The 18,461-nt window shown below is 34.0% G+C and overlaps 2 protein-coding genes across 2 annotated transcripts; both read left to right on the plus strand.

Annotated features, from left to right (window-relative positions):
* Positions 1-5,797: 5,797 nt before the first annotated feature.
* On the plus strand, positions 5,798-6,220 carry LOC138897130 (uncharacterized). Its single transcript, XM_070183088.1, has one exon. The coding sequence runs from the start codon at positions 5,798-5,800 to the stop codon at positions 6,218-6,220; it is 423 nt and encodes a 140-aa protein (XP_070039189.1).
* Positions 6,221-13,892: 7,672 nt separating this feature from the next.
* Positions 13,893-17,554, plus strand: LOC104089024 (uncharacterized). Its single transcript, XM_009593832.4, has 5 exons — positions 13,893-14,558; positions 15,318-15,375; positions 15,461-15,544; positions 15,728-15,863; positions 16,907-17,554. Exons 1-5 carry the CDS (start codon positions 13,994-13,996, stop codon positions 17,183-17,185), a joined length of 1,122 nt encoding a protein of 373 aa, XP_009592127.1. The 5' UTR covers positions 13,893-13,993; the 3' UTR covers positions 17,186-17,554.
* The last annotated feature ends 907 nt before the right edge of the window (positions 17,555-18,461 follow it).

An 18,461-nucleotide genomic window follows, 5' to 3' on the forward strand; every position in this document is an offset into this window, starting at 1 on the left:
AGAATTAAATCAGCAACTCCTAAGTCTTTCATATCAAACTGCTAGCAAGCATACGCTTAGTAGCATTTATATCCGCAATGTCTTTGCTCATTATTAACATATCATCAACATATAAACATACAATGACTGTATGATTTGGAGTGTTTTTAATGAAAACACATTTATCATACTAATTAATCTTAAATTCATTTGCCAACATTGTTTGGTCAAATTTCGCATGCCATTGTTTGGGTGCTTGTTTCAATCCGTAAAGTGATTTAACAAGTCGGCACACCCCATTTTTTTTTTTGGGAACCATAAACCCTTTAGGTTGTTCCATATAAATATTTTCCTCCAAATCTCCATTTAAGAAGGCTGTATTTACATCCATCTGATAGATTTCAAGACCATACATGGCGGCTAACGCTATTAATATCCGAATATATGTAATCCTCGTTACCGATGAGTATGTATCAAAATAATCAAGACCTTCTCGTTGTCTAAACCTTTTGACAACTAATCTTGCCTTATATTTGTCAATAGTACTATCAGCTTTCATTTTCCTTTTGAAAATCCACTTAGAACCCAAAGGTTTATTTTCTGGAGGAAGATCAACCAATTCCCAAGTATGATTACTTAATATGGATTCTATCTCACTATTGACTGCCTTTTTTCAATATTGTGCTTTCGAAGAAGACATTACTTCTTTAAATGTTTGAGGCTAATTTTCTAACAAAATGTCAGAAAGTCTAGTCCAAAGGAAGTAGTTATCCTTTGACGTTTACTACGTCTTGGATTTTCCTCACTAAACATACTTTCCTTTGCTTCTTCTCGAGGTCGCTTAGATTTTTCACTAGACGACCCGCATTTATTTTTATACGGATAAATATTCTCAAAGAATTCAGCATTATCGGATTCGATTACCGTATTAATATGAATGTCAGTATTTTCTGATTTATGAACCAGAAAACGATATGCCTTACTATTTCTTACATATCCTATGAAAACGCAATCAACCATTTTTGGTCCAATCTTCAGCCTTTTGGGTTTAGGAATTTACACTTTAGCCAAACACCCCCACACTTTAAAAATATTTTAAGTTGGGTTTTCTACCTTTCCAGTTTTCATATGGAATGGTTTGCGTTTTGCTATTGGGAACTCGATTGAGTATTTGGTTTGCTGTAAGAATAGCTTCCCCCCACAAGTTCTGGGGTAAACTCGAACTTATCAACAAGGCATTCATCATCTCTTTTAACGTTCTATTCTTTCTTTCTGCAATTTCATTAGATTGCGGTGAGTAAGGGATAGTTGTTTGGTGAATAATGCCATATTCCAAATATATTTCTTCAAAAGGAGATTCATATTCGCCACCCCTATCACTCCTTATTATTTTGATCTTTTTGTTTAGTTGCGTTTAAACTTCATTTTTGTATTATTTGAATACCTCAATTACTTCATCTTTACTATTAACTAAGTAAATAAAGTAATATCTAGTATTGTCGTCAATAAAAGTTATGAAATATTTTTTCCCACCGCGAGATGGTATTGACTTCATGTCGCAAATATCTGTGTGAATTAAGTCTAAAGGATTTGAATTCCTTTCAACTGACTTATAAGGATATTTAACATACTTAGATTCCACACATATTTGATATTTCTATTATCGTATTCAAATTTAGGTAATACTTCCAAGTTAACTATTTTTCGTATAGTTTTGAAGTTGACGTGACCTAAACGTGCATGCCATAAATTATTTTATTCAAGTAAGTAAGAAGAAGCTTGAACTTTATTGATATCAATAGCTATTACATTCAACTTGAAAATGCCCTCATTTAGGTAACCTTTTCCTGCATACACATCATTTTTACTTATTACAACTTTTTCAGAAACAAACACACACTTAAATCCATTTTTGATAAGAATTCCAGCAGATACCAAATTCTTGCGAATTTCAGGAACATGGAGAACATTGTTTAGAGTCACAACTTTGCCCGAAGTCATCTTCAGAGATATCTTTCCAACTCTTTCAATTTTTATTTTTGCGAAGTTTCCCATAAAGATAATCTCGTCGGGCGCTGTGGGAACATAAGAGACAAATAACTCTTTGTTAGCACAAACATGGCGAGTGGCACTAGAATCAATCCACCACTCCTTGGGATTTCCTACCAAGATGTATTCAGATAGCATGATACATAAGTCTTCCATTTCATCATTCTTTCCAACCATGTTTGCTTGACTCTTCTTCTTGTCCTTCTTCGGTGCACGACATTCCACAACCTTATGTCCAACCTTTCCACAGTTGTGGCAATTATCTTTGAACTTTTTCTTGCTTGGGTAATTTTTTGGACTAGATGGCTTCTTTCTCTTTCTGTTGCTTGTAGATGCTTCCTCAATAATATTTTCTCCCATTATTATTGAGTTACCACGAGACTTCTTCTCAGCAGCCTTTTGTCCTCTTCAATCCGTAGACGAACAATAAGGTCTTCAAGCGTCATCTCCTTGCACTTATGTTTCAAGTAATTCTTAAAGTCCTTCTACAATGGAGGCAACTTTTTAATAAATGCCGCAACTTGAAACACTTCATTTATGACCATACCTTCAGAAAGGAGGTCATGAACAATCACTTGCAGTTCTTGGACTTGCGTTATGACAGATTTGCCGTCAATCATTTTGAAATCTAGAAATTTGGCGGCTACAAACTTCTTAAGTCCAGCATATTCAATCTTGTACTTCTTTTCAAGAGCATTCCACAACTCTCGTGATGTTTTCATGATGCTATAAACATTGTACAAGCCGTCTTCCAAGCGACTTAAAATATAATTTTTGCATAAGAAGTCAGAATATTTCCATGCCTCTGTGACCACATATCTCTCATTTTAAGGAGTTTCTTCTCCCAGAACTGGAACATCCTCGCTGATAAAGCGCAGTAAACTGAGTGTGGTTATATAGAAGAATATTTTCTGCTACCAACGCTTAAAGTCCATGCCGGAAAACTTTTTGGGCTTTTCTACCGGTGCCATCGCTGGTACAGGAGTTGTGCGACTTGAAGACGCAGTAGCCATTGCAGCAGTAGTAGTCCCAACAAAACCATTCTGGTAATCCGTACTTGTTGTCACTTTTCTGTAAAATAAATTGACACAATCAGAATTAGTAAGTCAGTGAAGTTTTTATATATTCAAACCGAATATAAATAATCGAGTAAAAAATCACAAGGGTTTTAATCTCGGATTGAATAGAAAGTCAGAAAGACTTTAATCTCAAACTGGAGTAGAAAATTCGAAGATTTTAATCTCCAAAAAAGGAGTAAAAAATCACTAGGATTTTAGTCTCCCAAAGCAGAAAGTAAGATGAACACAGAATATAAAATTAAATTCCTTAAGCTTGTTATAAACTTGTGTTCGTAAATAATTTCTGCAAAAAATAAAACAAACAGAAGCAGAAACAGAATAAATAAAGTTCCTAACCCAACATAAAACTATGTTTCATTAAGGAATTTAATCCCCTCACTGTTGCCCAAGGTTGTTGGATTAATTTCTTCCAAGATAGAACGGAACAACTATTCTGTACAACTCAAAAGCCCTACCACACTGATGCTTACGTTTTGCTTGGTGGAAAATGACAGTTGGGACCGCGAATTTTAAATTAAATTCCGCGAAAAACTAGCCGAAGCCGAAGCCGAGCGAGTAACAATGACGACGGCACGAGGCACCACTTCTTCTTAAATGTTTAAGAGCTAGAAGATGTGCTTCTCCATATAAGCACAAAGATTTTTCTTTCCATTTTCCGATAAGGGACAAAGTGCATTAGTAAAGGAAAAAAGTTCAAACTTTTTGTTTCCCTCCATTTCCTATTCACACCTATTATCTAATTAGATAATAAAATCCAACACTCTTTAATAACAACAATAATATATTCAAATCTTGTCACACCAAAAACACAAAAATAGCGGCTACAATGATATATATTCTGCACCAACCCAATAAATACATGACACATGTCTTCACAAACATAGTTATCACTAAAGCATAGTTCACTAATACATATTCTCACCTGAATGTATCATTTAACTATGATAAATTTTGTTCAATTTGGTATAAACACCCGGTACAAATACGTTTTTATTATTCTTTCTTACGCATAGGCCAGCATGTAGATTAATATTTAAGGAAACCCACGACTTCTGTATCATCTTTAATGTGTTAATTCAAGTTGCCCTTGGACCTCTTGCTTCTATAATGAAGACCTCTTGCCATTGAATATCATGTAATCCTGTCTTTGTATTTTTGTTGGTTGGCGGAAGGAGGTTTGGGTCTATGTAGTATCTCTCTAGCTTGTGAGAAAAAAAGAAGAGAACTTTTCGCTGTTGCCTTTTGTTTTTGTGGTTGCAATATAAACAATACTCCCTTGTTTCATTTTACGTGATGCAGTTTATAATTGAGCATGAAGAAAAAAAAAAGATTATTAAAATTTGTAGTCTAAATTAAGTTATATTTATTAGTGTGGTTTTAAATCATCTTATTATGGGTAAAATGAGAAGCTTAAAATAAATTATTTCTAATTATAAAATAATATTATTATCTTTGGAACGGACTAAAAAGGAAAACGCATAGCAAAAATTAACACATAGGGGGTATTTAGAATTTTAGATCACGCACTATTGGCCTAAGTAAGTTTTGATGATTGACAAAAGAAACACATGCATGAACCAGGTCCATACACAATATACACATGATACAGGCAGATTCAAGCACAAGACATACACGTGAAGGAGATAAGCATAAGTGGTTATATCTGATATCTCCTGAACGAAAGGTTGCATAATTGATAAGGAGCAGGACTCCTTACTTGAAGAGAACTATATCCTAGATAATGGAGGAGTTAGGAGTTGAAGATAACTAGAACTCTTCCACCATGGAAGAGTATAGCATTAGAACTCTAGTTAATCCTATTCTACTAATTCTATATATTTCAGGATGTTCTCATTTTACAGAGATGCACAAACGTTGAAGTTAAACGAGAGTTGAGAGCAAAATAGCAAGCATTTTGCAACCAATTCCGGTGAGATTCAAGTGTGCGAACATGAAGCTATATGAACCAGATAGAAGAACCAATTCCAAGTGTCTGCATTTTATTCTAATTTCATTGTAGTAGGGCTTTTGAGTTATACCTTTCAGCTTTCTCTAGAAATATTTGTACTAGGTACTCTGAGTGTTTTATTCAAGTTAGAGTTAACTTGAAATTATCGCAACAACCTGAGGCTAGTTGCCACAAAGTGTTAGAGGTAATTCTTAGATTTACAAGAGTTTTGTAAACGTTGTTTCTTGGCTCAGTGATTTAGTGAAGTGTTGAAAAAATTCCTACTGGATAGTATGTCGTAGTTTTTTTACCTTTTGAGCCGCGTATTTTTCACGTAAAAATACTTGTGTTCTTTACTTTCTGCATTTATTATTCAGCAATTGTAGTGTAAGGAACACATAGAAGAACCAGGTCCTTCTATAATCCGTGCACCCGAAAAATTAAATACCACACAAATTACCCCCTTCTCCCCTCTTGTGTGGTATTGAAGTATAAAATATCAATTGGTATTAGAGTGGGTTATCCTTGAAGAGGCTAACACCTTAGGAGAAGATCAAGATGATTGCACTACCTGGAATTGGGAAGGGCAATCCACTGCTAGGCTACCACTCGTTATTGGCCAGTACTACTCTTGGTGGAAGTCAAGAATGAGAGATCACATGCAAAGAGAGGACTATGAGCTATGGGACATTGTCACTGATAGTCCACTGGCTACTTTGAAGAAAATACTAAAGGAGTAGATATGCCAAAGACAAGAGCTGATTGCAATACTAAGGATCTGAAGAAGTGGGAAAAAAATGTCAAAGCCAAGAAATGGCTTGTTTGTGGACTTAGTCTAGATAAGTATAGTAGAATCCAAGGTTGTTCCACGGCTAAGCAAATTTGGGACACACTGCAAGTGGCCCATGAAGGAACAACTCAGGTGAAAAGAACTAAAAGAACTCTATTGTACTTTCAGTATGAGAACTTTGCTATGAAGGATGGAGAAATCATTCAGGAGATGTACACAAGGTTCACTACATTGACAAATGAACTAAAATCTCTTAAAAGGATTATCCCTGAAGAAGAAAGAGTTGAGAATATACTCACTAGGGTCTTGCCAATTACTTGGGAGAGCAAGATCACTGCCATCCGGAAGCAAAGAATATTGCCACTCTCCCTCTAGATGAATCTATTGGGAATCTCACTGCCTATGAACTTAGGAGACAAACCATGAAAATGGATGTACCTAAAAGGAAAGGAGTTTGGCACTTAGAATCACTGAAGGTTCTGATCTAGAAGATGATGAAATGGCAATGATCACCAAAGACTTCAAGAAGTACCTAAGGAGATAAAAGGGTTCTTCAAGAAGTGGAAGCTATAACAAGGCAAGAGCTCCGGATAAGCAAACCAATGATGGTTGCTGCAAGTATGGTAAGACTGACCATATGATCAAAAACTGTCCTTTGTGGGAAATTGAAGGGAAGAAGGAAAGAGCTGAACGAAGAAACAAATCCTCAAAACTAAGCATGCATGTAGGCCATAGTTATAAAGACGGGTGCAGGCAGGGGCTGAGCTAACGTATGGGTTACCAGTTCGGATGAACCCAATAGCTTTTCTTTAGATCCTGTATTTATATTAAATATTCACTAAATATGTTAAAATTATTTAATCGTAAACTCAGTAGCTAAACGTGTTATGAGTTTGATGGCTATTTCAAAACCCACAGACTTTATATCCTGATTTCGCTCTGGGTGCAGGTTCGAACCTACATCCTCTCTCTGTAAAGAAAAAAGGAATTGATTTGCTCATTAGTTGATGACCTGAAAATTATAGGTCCAAATCCTCTCCCAACCTAATAAGTGGAACATTGCTCGCCGAAGTAGAAGGTTGAACCCTATCCGTCAATAGGACTAGTGTTCAATCTTGGTTGGTTCACCTTTTGTAGAATTCTGTAGCGGATATAGGCTTAGTACCAAGTGAATTAACTCATTATTTTTTAACGAAACTAATTTAGACCTCTGTCTGGGAAATTTTAATTAAAAAAAAAAAGTTGCTTCAAAAAAAATAAAAAATAGATACATATGTGGGAAAAAATTAACAAATATATTTTAAAAATATAATGAGTTTAATGCGAAGATCTTTAAAAATTGAACCTATTTATTTAAAATATTAGATCCGCCTATTTTTGGAGCACATAATGATGATCTCTTAAGCTATTGAATTAATTCCAAGTCAGAGTCGAAAGCAAAAAAGGCAGCTCGGGAAAAAGCGACGTCCCAAGAAATGTGATATAGACAACCTACCTATTACAATAACAACAATAACAACCCAGTATAATTCCATTAATGGGGTCTGGGGAGGGTAGTGTGTACGCAGACCTTACCCCTACCTTGGAGTAGAGAGGCTGTTTCCAATAGACACTCGGCATCCTTCCCTCCAAGAACTCCCCACCTTGCTCTTGGGGTAACTCGAACTCCCTACCCTATTGATGAGCATAAAAATAGAAATCACAAATTGTATTACTTGAAACAAATGATGGAACGCGGTATAACAAATCTTTCAAGAAACAGAGAGGAAAACAAGAAAGGAATTAGTACACATGCATTTTGACATTATTTAGCTGTTTGTGAAATAATATGATACGCATGGGTGGTGAACATGTGTGTGTTTCATATAATTACAAAAAGAACTTCACATTTCAGAACAGAAGTTTCCCACCTTAGATTGTACGAACAAAATGATACATACTCCGTATAATTAATTATTTTCTTCTCTTTTTTCTTTTTGTATGTATGGAAGAAGAAAATATATAAGACAAAATGAGAAGAAAAACCCCAGAAACAGATCCCAACATGTGCAAAAAGTAGTCGATATTTTGACATATTCCTAATAATCATATTTTCATATGGATCGGATTACTTCTTTTTCAGTCACGAGATTCATTTTTCAGTTTTTCGTTGACATAGCAACAAGAAGAGTGAATTAACTAATAGAAAGTACAATGCTGAGTTAATAATTTATAGAACCTTACGAAATTGCTCCTTCCTCAGTCTCAATTTATGCTGTGCATGTAATTATAGAAACGCCAGGGGGCCAAATATACCCCTCTAATTTCGAAAATGGTCTAAGAATACCTCTCGTTATACTATTGGGTTATCTATACCCCTGCAGTCATACTTTGGGTTCAAATATACCCCTCATTTAAACGGAGGGACACGTGTCATCGTCCTGTTGGTCAATTCTAAATATCTTCTAATTAGTTAAAAAAAACCCATTAATCATACCCGAAAAGTAATTTTTTAAAGTAATTTTTTTTTGTAAAAACCGGTAAAAACTGAAATTATTTTTTACTAAAAACTGAAAAAAAACGAAAATATTTTTTTTTCTTCAGTTTTTACAAAAAAAACTGCTTTAGAAAAAACTGAAAAATATTTTCTAAAATAATGTTTTTGAAAAAAAAAAAGGCTGAAAATCAATTTTCTAAAGTAATTTTTTTTGTAAAAACTGAATTTTTTTTTACTAAAAACTGGAAAAAAAGAAAATGTTTTTTTTCCAATTTTTACAAAAAAACTGCTTTTAAAAAAAGCAGAAAAATATTTTCTAAAACAATATTTTTGTAAAAACTGAAAAAAAAACTAAAAAGCAGATTTCTAAAGCATTGTTTTTGTAAAAACTGAAAAAACAAATATTTTTTTTTCAGTTTTTAGTTAAAAATATTTCAGTTTTTTTCAGTTTTTAATTGCTTTAGAAAATTGCTTTTCAGTTTTTTTTTTATTTTTTACAAAAATATTGTTTTAAAAAATATTTTTCAGTTTTTTTGAAGCAGTTTTTTGTAAAAACTGGAAAAGAAATATTTTTCGTTTTTTTCAGTTTTTAGCAAAAATGTTTTTTTAATTTTTTCCAGTTTTTACAAAAAAAAATATTATTTTTCGGGTATGGATAATGAGTCTTTTTAATTAATTAGGAGATATTTAGAATTGACCAACATGACGATGACATGTGTCCCTCTGTTTAAATGAGGGGTATATTCAACCCAAAGTATGACTGCAGGGGTATAGATAACTCAATAGTATAACGAGAGGTATTCTTAGACCATTTTCGAAAGTAGAAAGGTATATTTGGCCCTTTGCCGTTATAGAAATGAAAAGTTTTGAAACTTGAATTTGTGTGGCTGTAGCCTATAAATCATTTCATTAAGAGTAAAATAAAAAGTTTAAAGTTAAATTATTACTACTATATATAAAATTATATATTTTTTAATTAACTAAAAAAGAAAGAGTGTTACGTATATTGGAACAGAGGAAATAATATAATAACGAGTATAGACCCATTTCACGTAATTTCTTAGCTAAAAGAACTTCAATTTAAACATCTGAATTAGGTCTCATCTCATTGACTCTAACTTTCTAAGCATGAAATTTCCTTGAGTCCTTTTTTTAATTTTTTTATTTTAAATACAAGGACACTCAAGAATTTACTAGGAAGGTATACAAAATAATTAGTAATTATCTGATAATAATCTCTTTGGATGAATTCATGATAGGATAGATGTCAACGACTCAATAATGTGTTATGCCTTTGTTTTTGCCCAGAATTGCGTCTCATCATTTGACGAAAGATGTTGGACTTGCACATGGGTTGTTTCTCTTTTCCACTGAAGTACAAAGTGACTTAAATGTGATTACCATCCATTAGAATTAATACTCATTAATTAGGTGATTAATATTCACTAAGTTGCGAAAACAAAAGGTTACAATTCTAATCACCTTGCTTTGTAAAGCTAATTATTTCAAATAATTTTTATGGAGTTCTGCTTTACCTTGAGCCGATGGTTTGGTGTAAGGTCTACGTACACACTATCTTCTTCAGACTCTACTTGTGGAATTACACTAATTATAGTCTTATTGTAGTTATTGTAATTTTTATGGAGTTAATCTTAAACTAAGCAACGTGTAATATTTTGAGATTTACATTCCAAGATATGGATGGTCTCTTTTTGTTTTTTTATTCTCTGAAGTTGTTTGCTTGAGAAGTTCTTACTGTTCAATTTGATTAGTCACTTAACTGAAAAATGCTTGAAATCCAAGATTTCACACTTGTCACATATATTGCTTGCAACATAAGGTTTTAGATTATAGTCTTGGAGAAATGAAACCCAGTGATTGGAACAAGACACCAAAGAATAGATTGTTCTTGCAGCTGAATCATTGATAATTTTCTTTAATAATCCAAATATATAAAAGACCATATTTCAAGCGATTTTTCGTTTTCGCCTTTCTAGGCTTCACAATATTTCCTCCTTTTCTTTTCCAATTCAGACAGGTCCTAGAGCCTGAATAAATCTTCCAAAGAGGAGCTTGAAAGACTTTGAAGCACTACTGTAGGGGTGTACATGGACCGAATTAGTTCGGTTTTTATCAAAACCAAACCAAACCAACTATATCGGTTTGGATTGGTTCGATTTTGTCGGATTTTTCGAGTTTTCGGGTTTTTGTTACTTACATATCATTTCAATCTTACTTTATTAAATATTTGATAAGTAAATATATATTTAGTAAAAATATAAAAAATTGACAAACATATTATCGATTAAAATATTCTTATGGGAGAATGCTATTAGTAACACATAGTAGTAATAGTTATTTTTTTAGTCGTCTCATATCCGAATTTAGTAATTAAACATAAAAATCAATAATCATTTCACATTCGAAAAAGATATAAGAATTTAATAGATCTTAACATATGATATGAATATGGAAGAACAAAGAGATGGACGCATTTCAGTAACACTTGATAAGAAAGTGATCATACAACCCATTATTTAAGGTCAATAAAATATGGAGCACTTCATATTCTATTAAAATTTATATCCCGCAAGAGAATCCCAAATACTTCTAGATATTTTTAAAGAAAATTCTATATAAAATCTTAAAAGTATATATAAAAATTATATATTTATATGTCGGATTGGTTCGAATTTTTTTACTCAATATCAAACCAAATCAAATCAAATCAAATCGAATTTTTTAATTGATTTGGTTTGATTTTTCGATTCGGTTTGTAAACCCCTAAGCACTAGGCCTATGTCTCCGGAACAATCATAATGCAACCGCTCATCTAATAAAAAATCAATGAGTCTGATCTCATGAATGAGGAATTCCGAAAAGTCAGTCTAAATACGAAACACCTCACGCCGACCACCAGAATACGAAGTAACATCAATTTGGGGCAAGAAGTAAAGTCATAGCAAGAATTAGGGTACTTATCGGGCGGATAATTACGCTTAACGGTTCGGTTTATCAGTTATCGGATTATAAATAAGGTAATCCGTTAGCCATCCAATAAGACAACGGGCGAATTGGCATCTGATTAACGATTATCGGTTAGTTTATCGGCTAAACCAAATAATTTATTTTTGGTATAATATTGAAATGAATTCTTTTTTATGGGTGATTTTGTTGACGGACTTCCTGCACGCATCCTAACAAACCTGATGAGCCGGATATAATTGAAAATTCGGGTGGAAAAGTTATAAATTGGAATGAATATCGAATCTTAGGAGTTCTTGCTACTTCAAGATCTATAGGAAAGTGTAAATATAAAAATTCTTGACGAGGTAACGGTTTATCCAATAAGAAAATTGAGTAATCCGTCCCCAAACCGTTAAGCCGTTAATTATAAAATCGCAATCCGTTCACCGTCCATTACCCCGATAATCCGATACCAATAAGCCAATAAGCCATCGGTTCGATTCGATTAACAGTTTTGGTTTGATTTTGAATAGATACCAAGCTGAGTTGTGATAATAATCTATAGTAAAAAGACAATCCAGTACAGTAAGCTCTAGTTATATATGGGCCGATACTGCACACAAAAAATCCTTCTAAATTTTCTGATATTGTCTTATTCTTTACAAATTCCTAGTACTTCATATGCCAATTATTCTAACTTTGTATCCACAAAATTGCATGGTCATATTAGATTCCGATAAGGCTCAATAATTGTTACATATCAACAACGGTACTGTCTTTAATGCCATGGCTAGTGAATATAGTGATAGGAACAAAATCAATGCATGCCTTTATTAGACGAGGGGAATTGGATTCTTATCCTAAAAAGTGCAAAAGTTGAGAAAATCCTAATAGCTCAGTATCAAATTACCAGTGAATTATCATCTTATTGTTCCACAGTCCACCCTTCAAAGAAGCACGTTTAAATAGGCTAATAGACTCACGGTTTCAATTGAATACGGTATTAAATATAATGAATAGATATCTATATACATAAGAAATTACCAAAATTTTAATAGATATCAAGTTCCGAACTTATAATTACGAAAAATGTAATAAACTCAATGGTGAAAACACAAAAGTTAGAACCCATAATATTTAGCCTTTGGGCACCTGAAATAGTTGTTCCAGTGCTGAATCTTGAATTAGAATATGAAATTTGATAAAAGTAAGGCACAAAAAAATTACTAAAAGGTATGGGATCAGCTTTTTTGTTGACAGGCACTTACTTGGTTACTTCCAATAACTGAATTACAACTAATCTCAGAAATTATAGCTAAGCATTTTTCCATAGTTTGTAGAAAAGGTAATTAGATGGAATAAAGAAGAAAAGGAAATAAAGGGAAATTGAAGCCAGCTCTAAAGGAAAGAGAAATGATTGGTCAATTTCTGGCCCCAAATACTAAACCTCACTCCAGCTTGGATTTTGGAACCCAAAGAGACGAGCTGGCTAGCATTTGAAGCAGTAAAGGCAGTGTAGGGAAAAATAGGTCCCTGAACTGCTGGCACTGCCACCATTTTCATTCCCCAATTTTATTTTTACATCACGGTTTTTGATTGGGTACAAAATTTAAGAAAAAAAAATAAACACTTTTTTGGACGTACCTAAAGTATCCCTAGAATTATAATCTTAAACGTACCACATATTTCTACCGCTGGAAGAGAATTTCATTAAGGATAATGTAGAAAATTTAATATTAAAAAGTTTTCGAATGTTGAATGAAGAAAACATAGCTAGTAGATAACTATATTGTTGTCGAAAGCGATTAGTTATTTTGATCTTATATGGGCTTGGAAAATCTTCTGTTTTCTATTCCAGAGGTGGAAGAGTATGTAGAAAAAACTATAGAAGAGAACCACCACAGTTCGGGTCCAACACATGGGCAATTAATTCAGCTGCAAAACACGAGACCATAATTTGGCAGCTATTCCAAAACCCCTGACCTAGATGACAACCTAAACGAGTAGGTCATAATAGAGAAAGGAAAGATCCACCCCTAGAGCCAGAATGTAAGCGTCGACCTCTTCGCCACAAGCACAAGTGAATAAGAAAAAATCACATCCCAAGAGGTGACAGTATTACCATCTACGGGTCAAATGATATTTGTTTTAGAATAAACTAGTAAGGAACATGTGTCATATAAAATGAAGCAAGGAGAATAGTATATTTAGAGTTTATGCTCGAAGTGATAGCATAAAGAACTTTTACACTATCTGTTTAGATTGACCTACAATTAAGATACAGTAAATTAAAAAATAGAGTAATGATTTACTATAATTGATTAAATCATAGTAATAATATAAAAATAATTTACACTGTTAATATTAATTATCACAAGCCTTGAAAATGCAGATGCAGATTCGAGGAAGGTTGGTGTCACTATCATCCTCGTGGTTATGTTAAAGAAAAGAAAGCCCCCATGTTCCAAGTTAACAACTTCCCTCATACATGTTCCTCACCCCCACCCCCACCCCTACCCCCACCCCCCACACCCCCCACCCCCACCCCCACCCCAAACAAAGGCTCCCAACCCCTTCCTCTTCTTTATAAAATCCCCCTCATTTTTCCTTAATTTAACAAAACAAAGTGTCGCAGCCTAATTCATTCTTCTCTTTTAACACATTCTTGTACCAAGAAAACAAAACTAGCCAAACCCCTTATCAAAATGTGTTCTTCCAAATCTAAACAACAAAGAGGGATTGTTGATATTTCACCTCAAACAATCTCTCATATCAATGGACGCCCTGTTTTTCAACCATATAGCAATAGAGATCCTCTCTTGGAACGCCACAATTTCCTTAAAAACTCACCTTCCAAAACTTCTCCTACTGCAACAACTCATACTTATGTCAAGATAAAAAATAACAATAGTATTGTCAAAGTCAAAATTTCAGCAACAACTCCTCCTATTTCACCTAAAATCAAGAGAGTGGGTGATTCTAACATCTTGAATATAAATACTGAGAAAATTGTGACACCAAAAAGCAATGCTAAATCCACTAAATATGTGAAGAATTCTTCTTCCTTTAAGATTCTTGAGGTTCCGGGAAGCATAGCAGCAGCAAGAAGGGAGCAAGTAGCAATGATGCAAGTGCAAAGAAAGATGAAAACTGCACATTATGGTAGAACAAATTCTGCTAAATATGAAAATAGAGTCAGTCCTCTTGACTCTTCCAATAGTTCAAGTCCTCGAGAGGGCAAAAGATGCAGCTTTATCACACCTAATTCTGGTAATGAGAACTTCACTTTTATCTTTTAGTTGGAAAAATGATCAAGAATACTCCTCTATTATACTAAATATTTGAATTTCACCATATGTTATACTATGAAGTCATTTGTACAGTGGGGTCGTTTTGTTCTATGGATAATCCTGAGATAAAAATTTGGTGTCGCCTTATCCCTTCTTTGGTTACTAATCCTGATAAATTATCCTATGATTAAAAATAGTACTGGAATAACTTATCCCTTGTCAGAGAGTGGAATAGTAATCCCAGGATAAAACAAAAAATTGAGAATTAATACAATATACCAAACAGTCAATAAGAAATAATATCAGGATAATTAATCCCAACATAACTTCTCTTCAATCCAAATGACCCTTTAAGACTATTAGCAAATTGTCTTATATTTATCTTTGATCCGAAGCAAAGCTCTAGCATGAACATTAATCGAAGTATAACGAATGGCAATTTCAAACTATAGTCAAAAGTAATGGGATAGATTTGGACCTTTTTTTTTTTTTCAAGTATTCAGACAATTTACTCATTCCACGATGAAGCTCCTTTAAAATCAATAGTAAGTACAGGACGATTTGTTAATAGCAGAGGTACAAATGACCAGAAAGTAAAATGGAAAGGTAAAATTAAAATATTTAGCTTGTAAATGAGCAAATTTGAACTTTTTCCTTTAATTTAAACTCGAAATAATTGAAATATAAACACCTCAATGTGGATAAGCGAAACTAAATTTTCTGTTTGTTCTATTTCCAGACCCTGTCTATATTGCATACCATGATGAGGAATGGGGAGTTCCTGTCTTTGATGATAAGTAAGAGCCTTTTCCCCTTTTTCTGTAAATTTTACATATTTATCAGCAGAAATTTGAGATTAATTTTCTTATTGTATGTATGCAGTCTGCTATTTGAATTGTTGGTATTAACTGTTGCTCAAGTTGGATCAGACTGGACTTCAGTGCTAAAGAAAAGGCAAGATTTCAGGTGGGTTTTTGCTTTACCTATTGCCACAAAATTATTTGTCGTTCCATTAATGTAACTGAACTTTATCCATTATAACAGTATAGTCACAAAACTATTTTTGGCACGTTAAATTAATTGAATCACGTGTTAATCCAAACTTAGTTCAGATTGTCTTAGCTGAATTTGGCTTGTTCTTTCCTCCAGGGATGCCTTTTCAGGATTTGATCCAGAAATTGTTGCAAAATACAACGAAAAGAAGATAAATTCAACAAGTGCTGATTATGGCATAGAGCTAAGCCAAGTCCGAGGGGTTGTCGACAACTCTAAAAGAATTCTAGAGGTAATAATACATTATTAGCATTACAAATTACCACAAAATAACTCTTTGAACTGTCTTTTCCATTTTAATTTTGTCTTCTTCTCCTTTGTTTCCAAACATTTCTTTAACATGCTACTATTTGATATTATGGTACCGTAGTAGTAATTAAGGGTAGATGGGAGAGTCTCAAATTAAATAAACTGCTCTCAAATTAAATAAACTGCCTGTAGTCAATCATGCATGTAGCTAAACACCACTCAATAAACATAACCACATGGACCACATTGGAATCAGAATAACACATCTGGCCTTGACTCAGCCAAAAGTGTTAGATATTTAGTAACCAACACTTTCATAAAATTAAAATCTGCAGTAATATAGAACTTCTAGGTAGGAAGCTCTGCTCCAGTAGAGGTTGTTGAAGATATTTAGTCACACACTTTGTTAAATTAAGCCTTGGGCCTAACTCACACCCCAAAAGCTAGCTCAAAGAAGGAAGATTTCCCGAGCCTTATAAGGAGACCAAGGTCCATTCATTAAACCCCCCCCCCCCTCTCACGCCCAGATCCGGACACCTGGGATTCCACTGTCCGGTCTGGAGCGTGCACATTCACGGATGAGGTATTTCCACCCTCCCTTCAATTGGTCCAGGGGCATTCTGCACTCCTCTTCTAGAGGCTCACATCGACCACAGGCCTAGCTCCGATACCATGTCCGATGTGGGATTCGTTCTATTCATCACACTTCAACATGGTCTAGAGCAGGCAGATGTCCTCCATCATCTATTATAAAATGAATAGTACGTATTTGGCCAATAAAAAAAGATTATTCAGGCATATGCACGTGAAAGGGCCGAACGCCTACAACAAAGAGAAAAAAATACAAAAATGTTTTGAGGCTTTAGGATAAGTAGACTATTATAATGTTACATGCTAGTGATTCTTATTTTAAATAGGGAAAAACATATATATTAGAGTGGTTGAAGTTCTACTGTGAAGCATTCAGGCAAAGTTTAGGCCTAAATATCATCATTATAATCCTCTGATTCTTGATTCGATTTACAGATCAAGAAACAATTTGGATCGTTCGACAAGTATCTGTGGGGATTCGTGAACAACAAGCCCATCGCGACACAATACAAGGCATGTAACAAAATCCCAGTAAAGACCTCAAAATCAGAAACAATGAGCAAAGATATGGTGAAAAGAGGGTTCAGATATGTTGGCCCCTCTGTTATATATTCCTTTATGCAGGCAGCTGGTCTTACTAACGACCACCTTATTACCTGCCCACGACATCTCCAATGTGCTGCCCTCGCAACTCAACCACTTATTGTTCAATGAAAATTTGACCTACTAACTTCAGAAAATATATTGTCTAGTTTATAAGCCATTGACTTAACTAGTAGTGATCAATAAGTTGGTAAAGCAACTAGCTGATTGTAATACATATACCCTTAATTATTACTCCAGTTTTTTCTTTTCCTCAAAGTCCTGTTTCTTTTGTGAGTATTTTAGAGGCGTGGGAAGTGATATAGTTTGATGATGGAATCTTTAGTAGGCGTTTGTACAGTATCTAGTTGATGTAGTTGTAAAAAAGAGTATTTGAAATTGATGTCGAAAGAGTGTATTTGGATGTTTGTGTTTGTACCTGAATTTCACTTGAAAAAAGAGAGTTTATACTTGTCAATGAAAATAACTTTTACTTAGAAATACTCTTCCATGAGTACAATATTTCATCAGCGTTTCATTTACTGAAGTTCAATAATTGCAAAAACAGTAGTCGTTTGGACAATATTTGATTGAAGTAGAGAAAAAGTATGTAAAGTTGAAGTGGAGAAAATATACGAGAAGTATGATTTAGTTATGTCCGACATGAACTTCTCTTAGAAAAAGAATAAATATTTATGACCAAAGCCATTATTTCACTTGAAATGCTCTTTAACAAATTTTACAATATTTTCCAAGCGTTTCAAAAATTGAAGTTCAATATTTAGAAACTGAAGTATTTGACTGTAAAAACTGGTTTAGAAGACTTACTGTAATGACCCGATCGGTCCTTTTGAGAATTACAGTCCCGTTCGGCGGCATAAAGTCTCGAGCAGTTTCGTATTACCGAGTTCAGTTTTCGGATGAGTCGGGGTAATTTGGAAGAAGAATTCTTGTTTTAGAAGCTTAAGCGGTAAGAAATGACTGAAATTTGACTTTTGTGTAAACAACTCCGGAATGAGATTTTGACGGTTCCAATAGCTTTGTATGGTGATTTTGGACTTAGGCATGCATTCGAATTTGGATTTGGAGGTTCGCAGGGTAATTTGAAGCATTTCGGCGAAAAATTAGAAAGTTGAAGTTTTGGAAGGTTGAGGGGTTTGACCGAGAGTTGACTTTGGTGATATCGGGTTCGGAATGCGATTCCGAGAGTTAGTTTAGCTCTGTTATGTCATTTGGAACTTGCATGCAAAATTTGACGTCATTCCGGATTGATTTGGTATGTTTCGGCACGAGTTTTGGAAGTTGGAAGATTTGAAAGTTCAATAGTTCGACTCTTGGCGCGATACGTAGTTTCAACGTTGTTTGATGTGATTTGAGACCTTGAGCGAGTTTGTGGTATGTTATGGAA

The sequence above is a fragment of the Nicotiana tomentosiformis genome, chromosome 8 (genome assembly GCF_000390325.3).
Source record: "Nicotiana tomentosiformis chromosome 8, ASM39032v3, whole genome shotgun sequence".
Classification (NCBI taxonomy): domain Eukaryota; kingdom Viridiplantae; phylum Streptophyta; class Magnoliopsida; order Solanales; family Solanaceae; genus Nicotiana; species Nicotiana tomentosiformis.

What these genes read in the sequence shown, in the direction of transcription:
- LOC138897130 (XM_070183088.1), top strand. Translation starts at nt 5,798, where the DNA reads ATGCCAAAGACAAGAGCTGATTGCAATACTAAGGATCTGAAGAAGTGG.
- LOC104089024 (XM_009593832.4), top strand. Translation starts at nt 13,994, where the DNA reads ATGTGTTCTTCCAAATCTAAACAACAAAGAGGGATTGTTGATATTTCA. An exon ending in GTTCCTGTCTTTGATGATAA is followed by an intron (nt 15,376 to 15,460) that starts GTAAGAGCCTTT and finishes GTATGTATGCAG; the next exon opens with TCTGCTATTTGAATTGTTGG. An exon ending in ACTCTAAAAGAATTCTAGAG is followed by an intron (nt 15,864 to 16,906) that starts GTAATAATACAT and finishes TTCGATTTACAG; the next exon opens with ATCAAGAAACAATTTGGATC.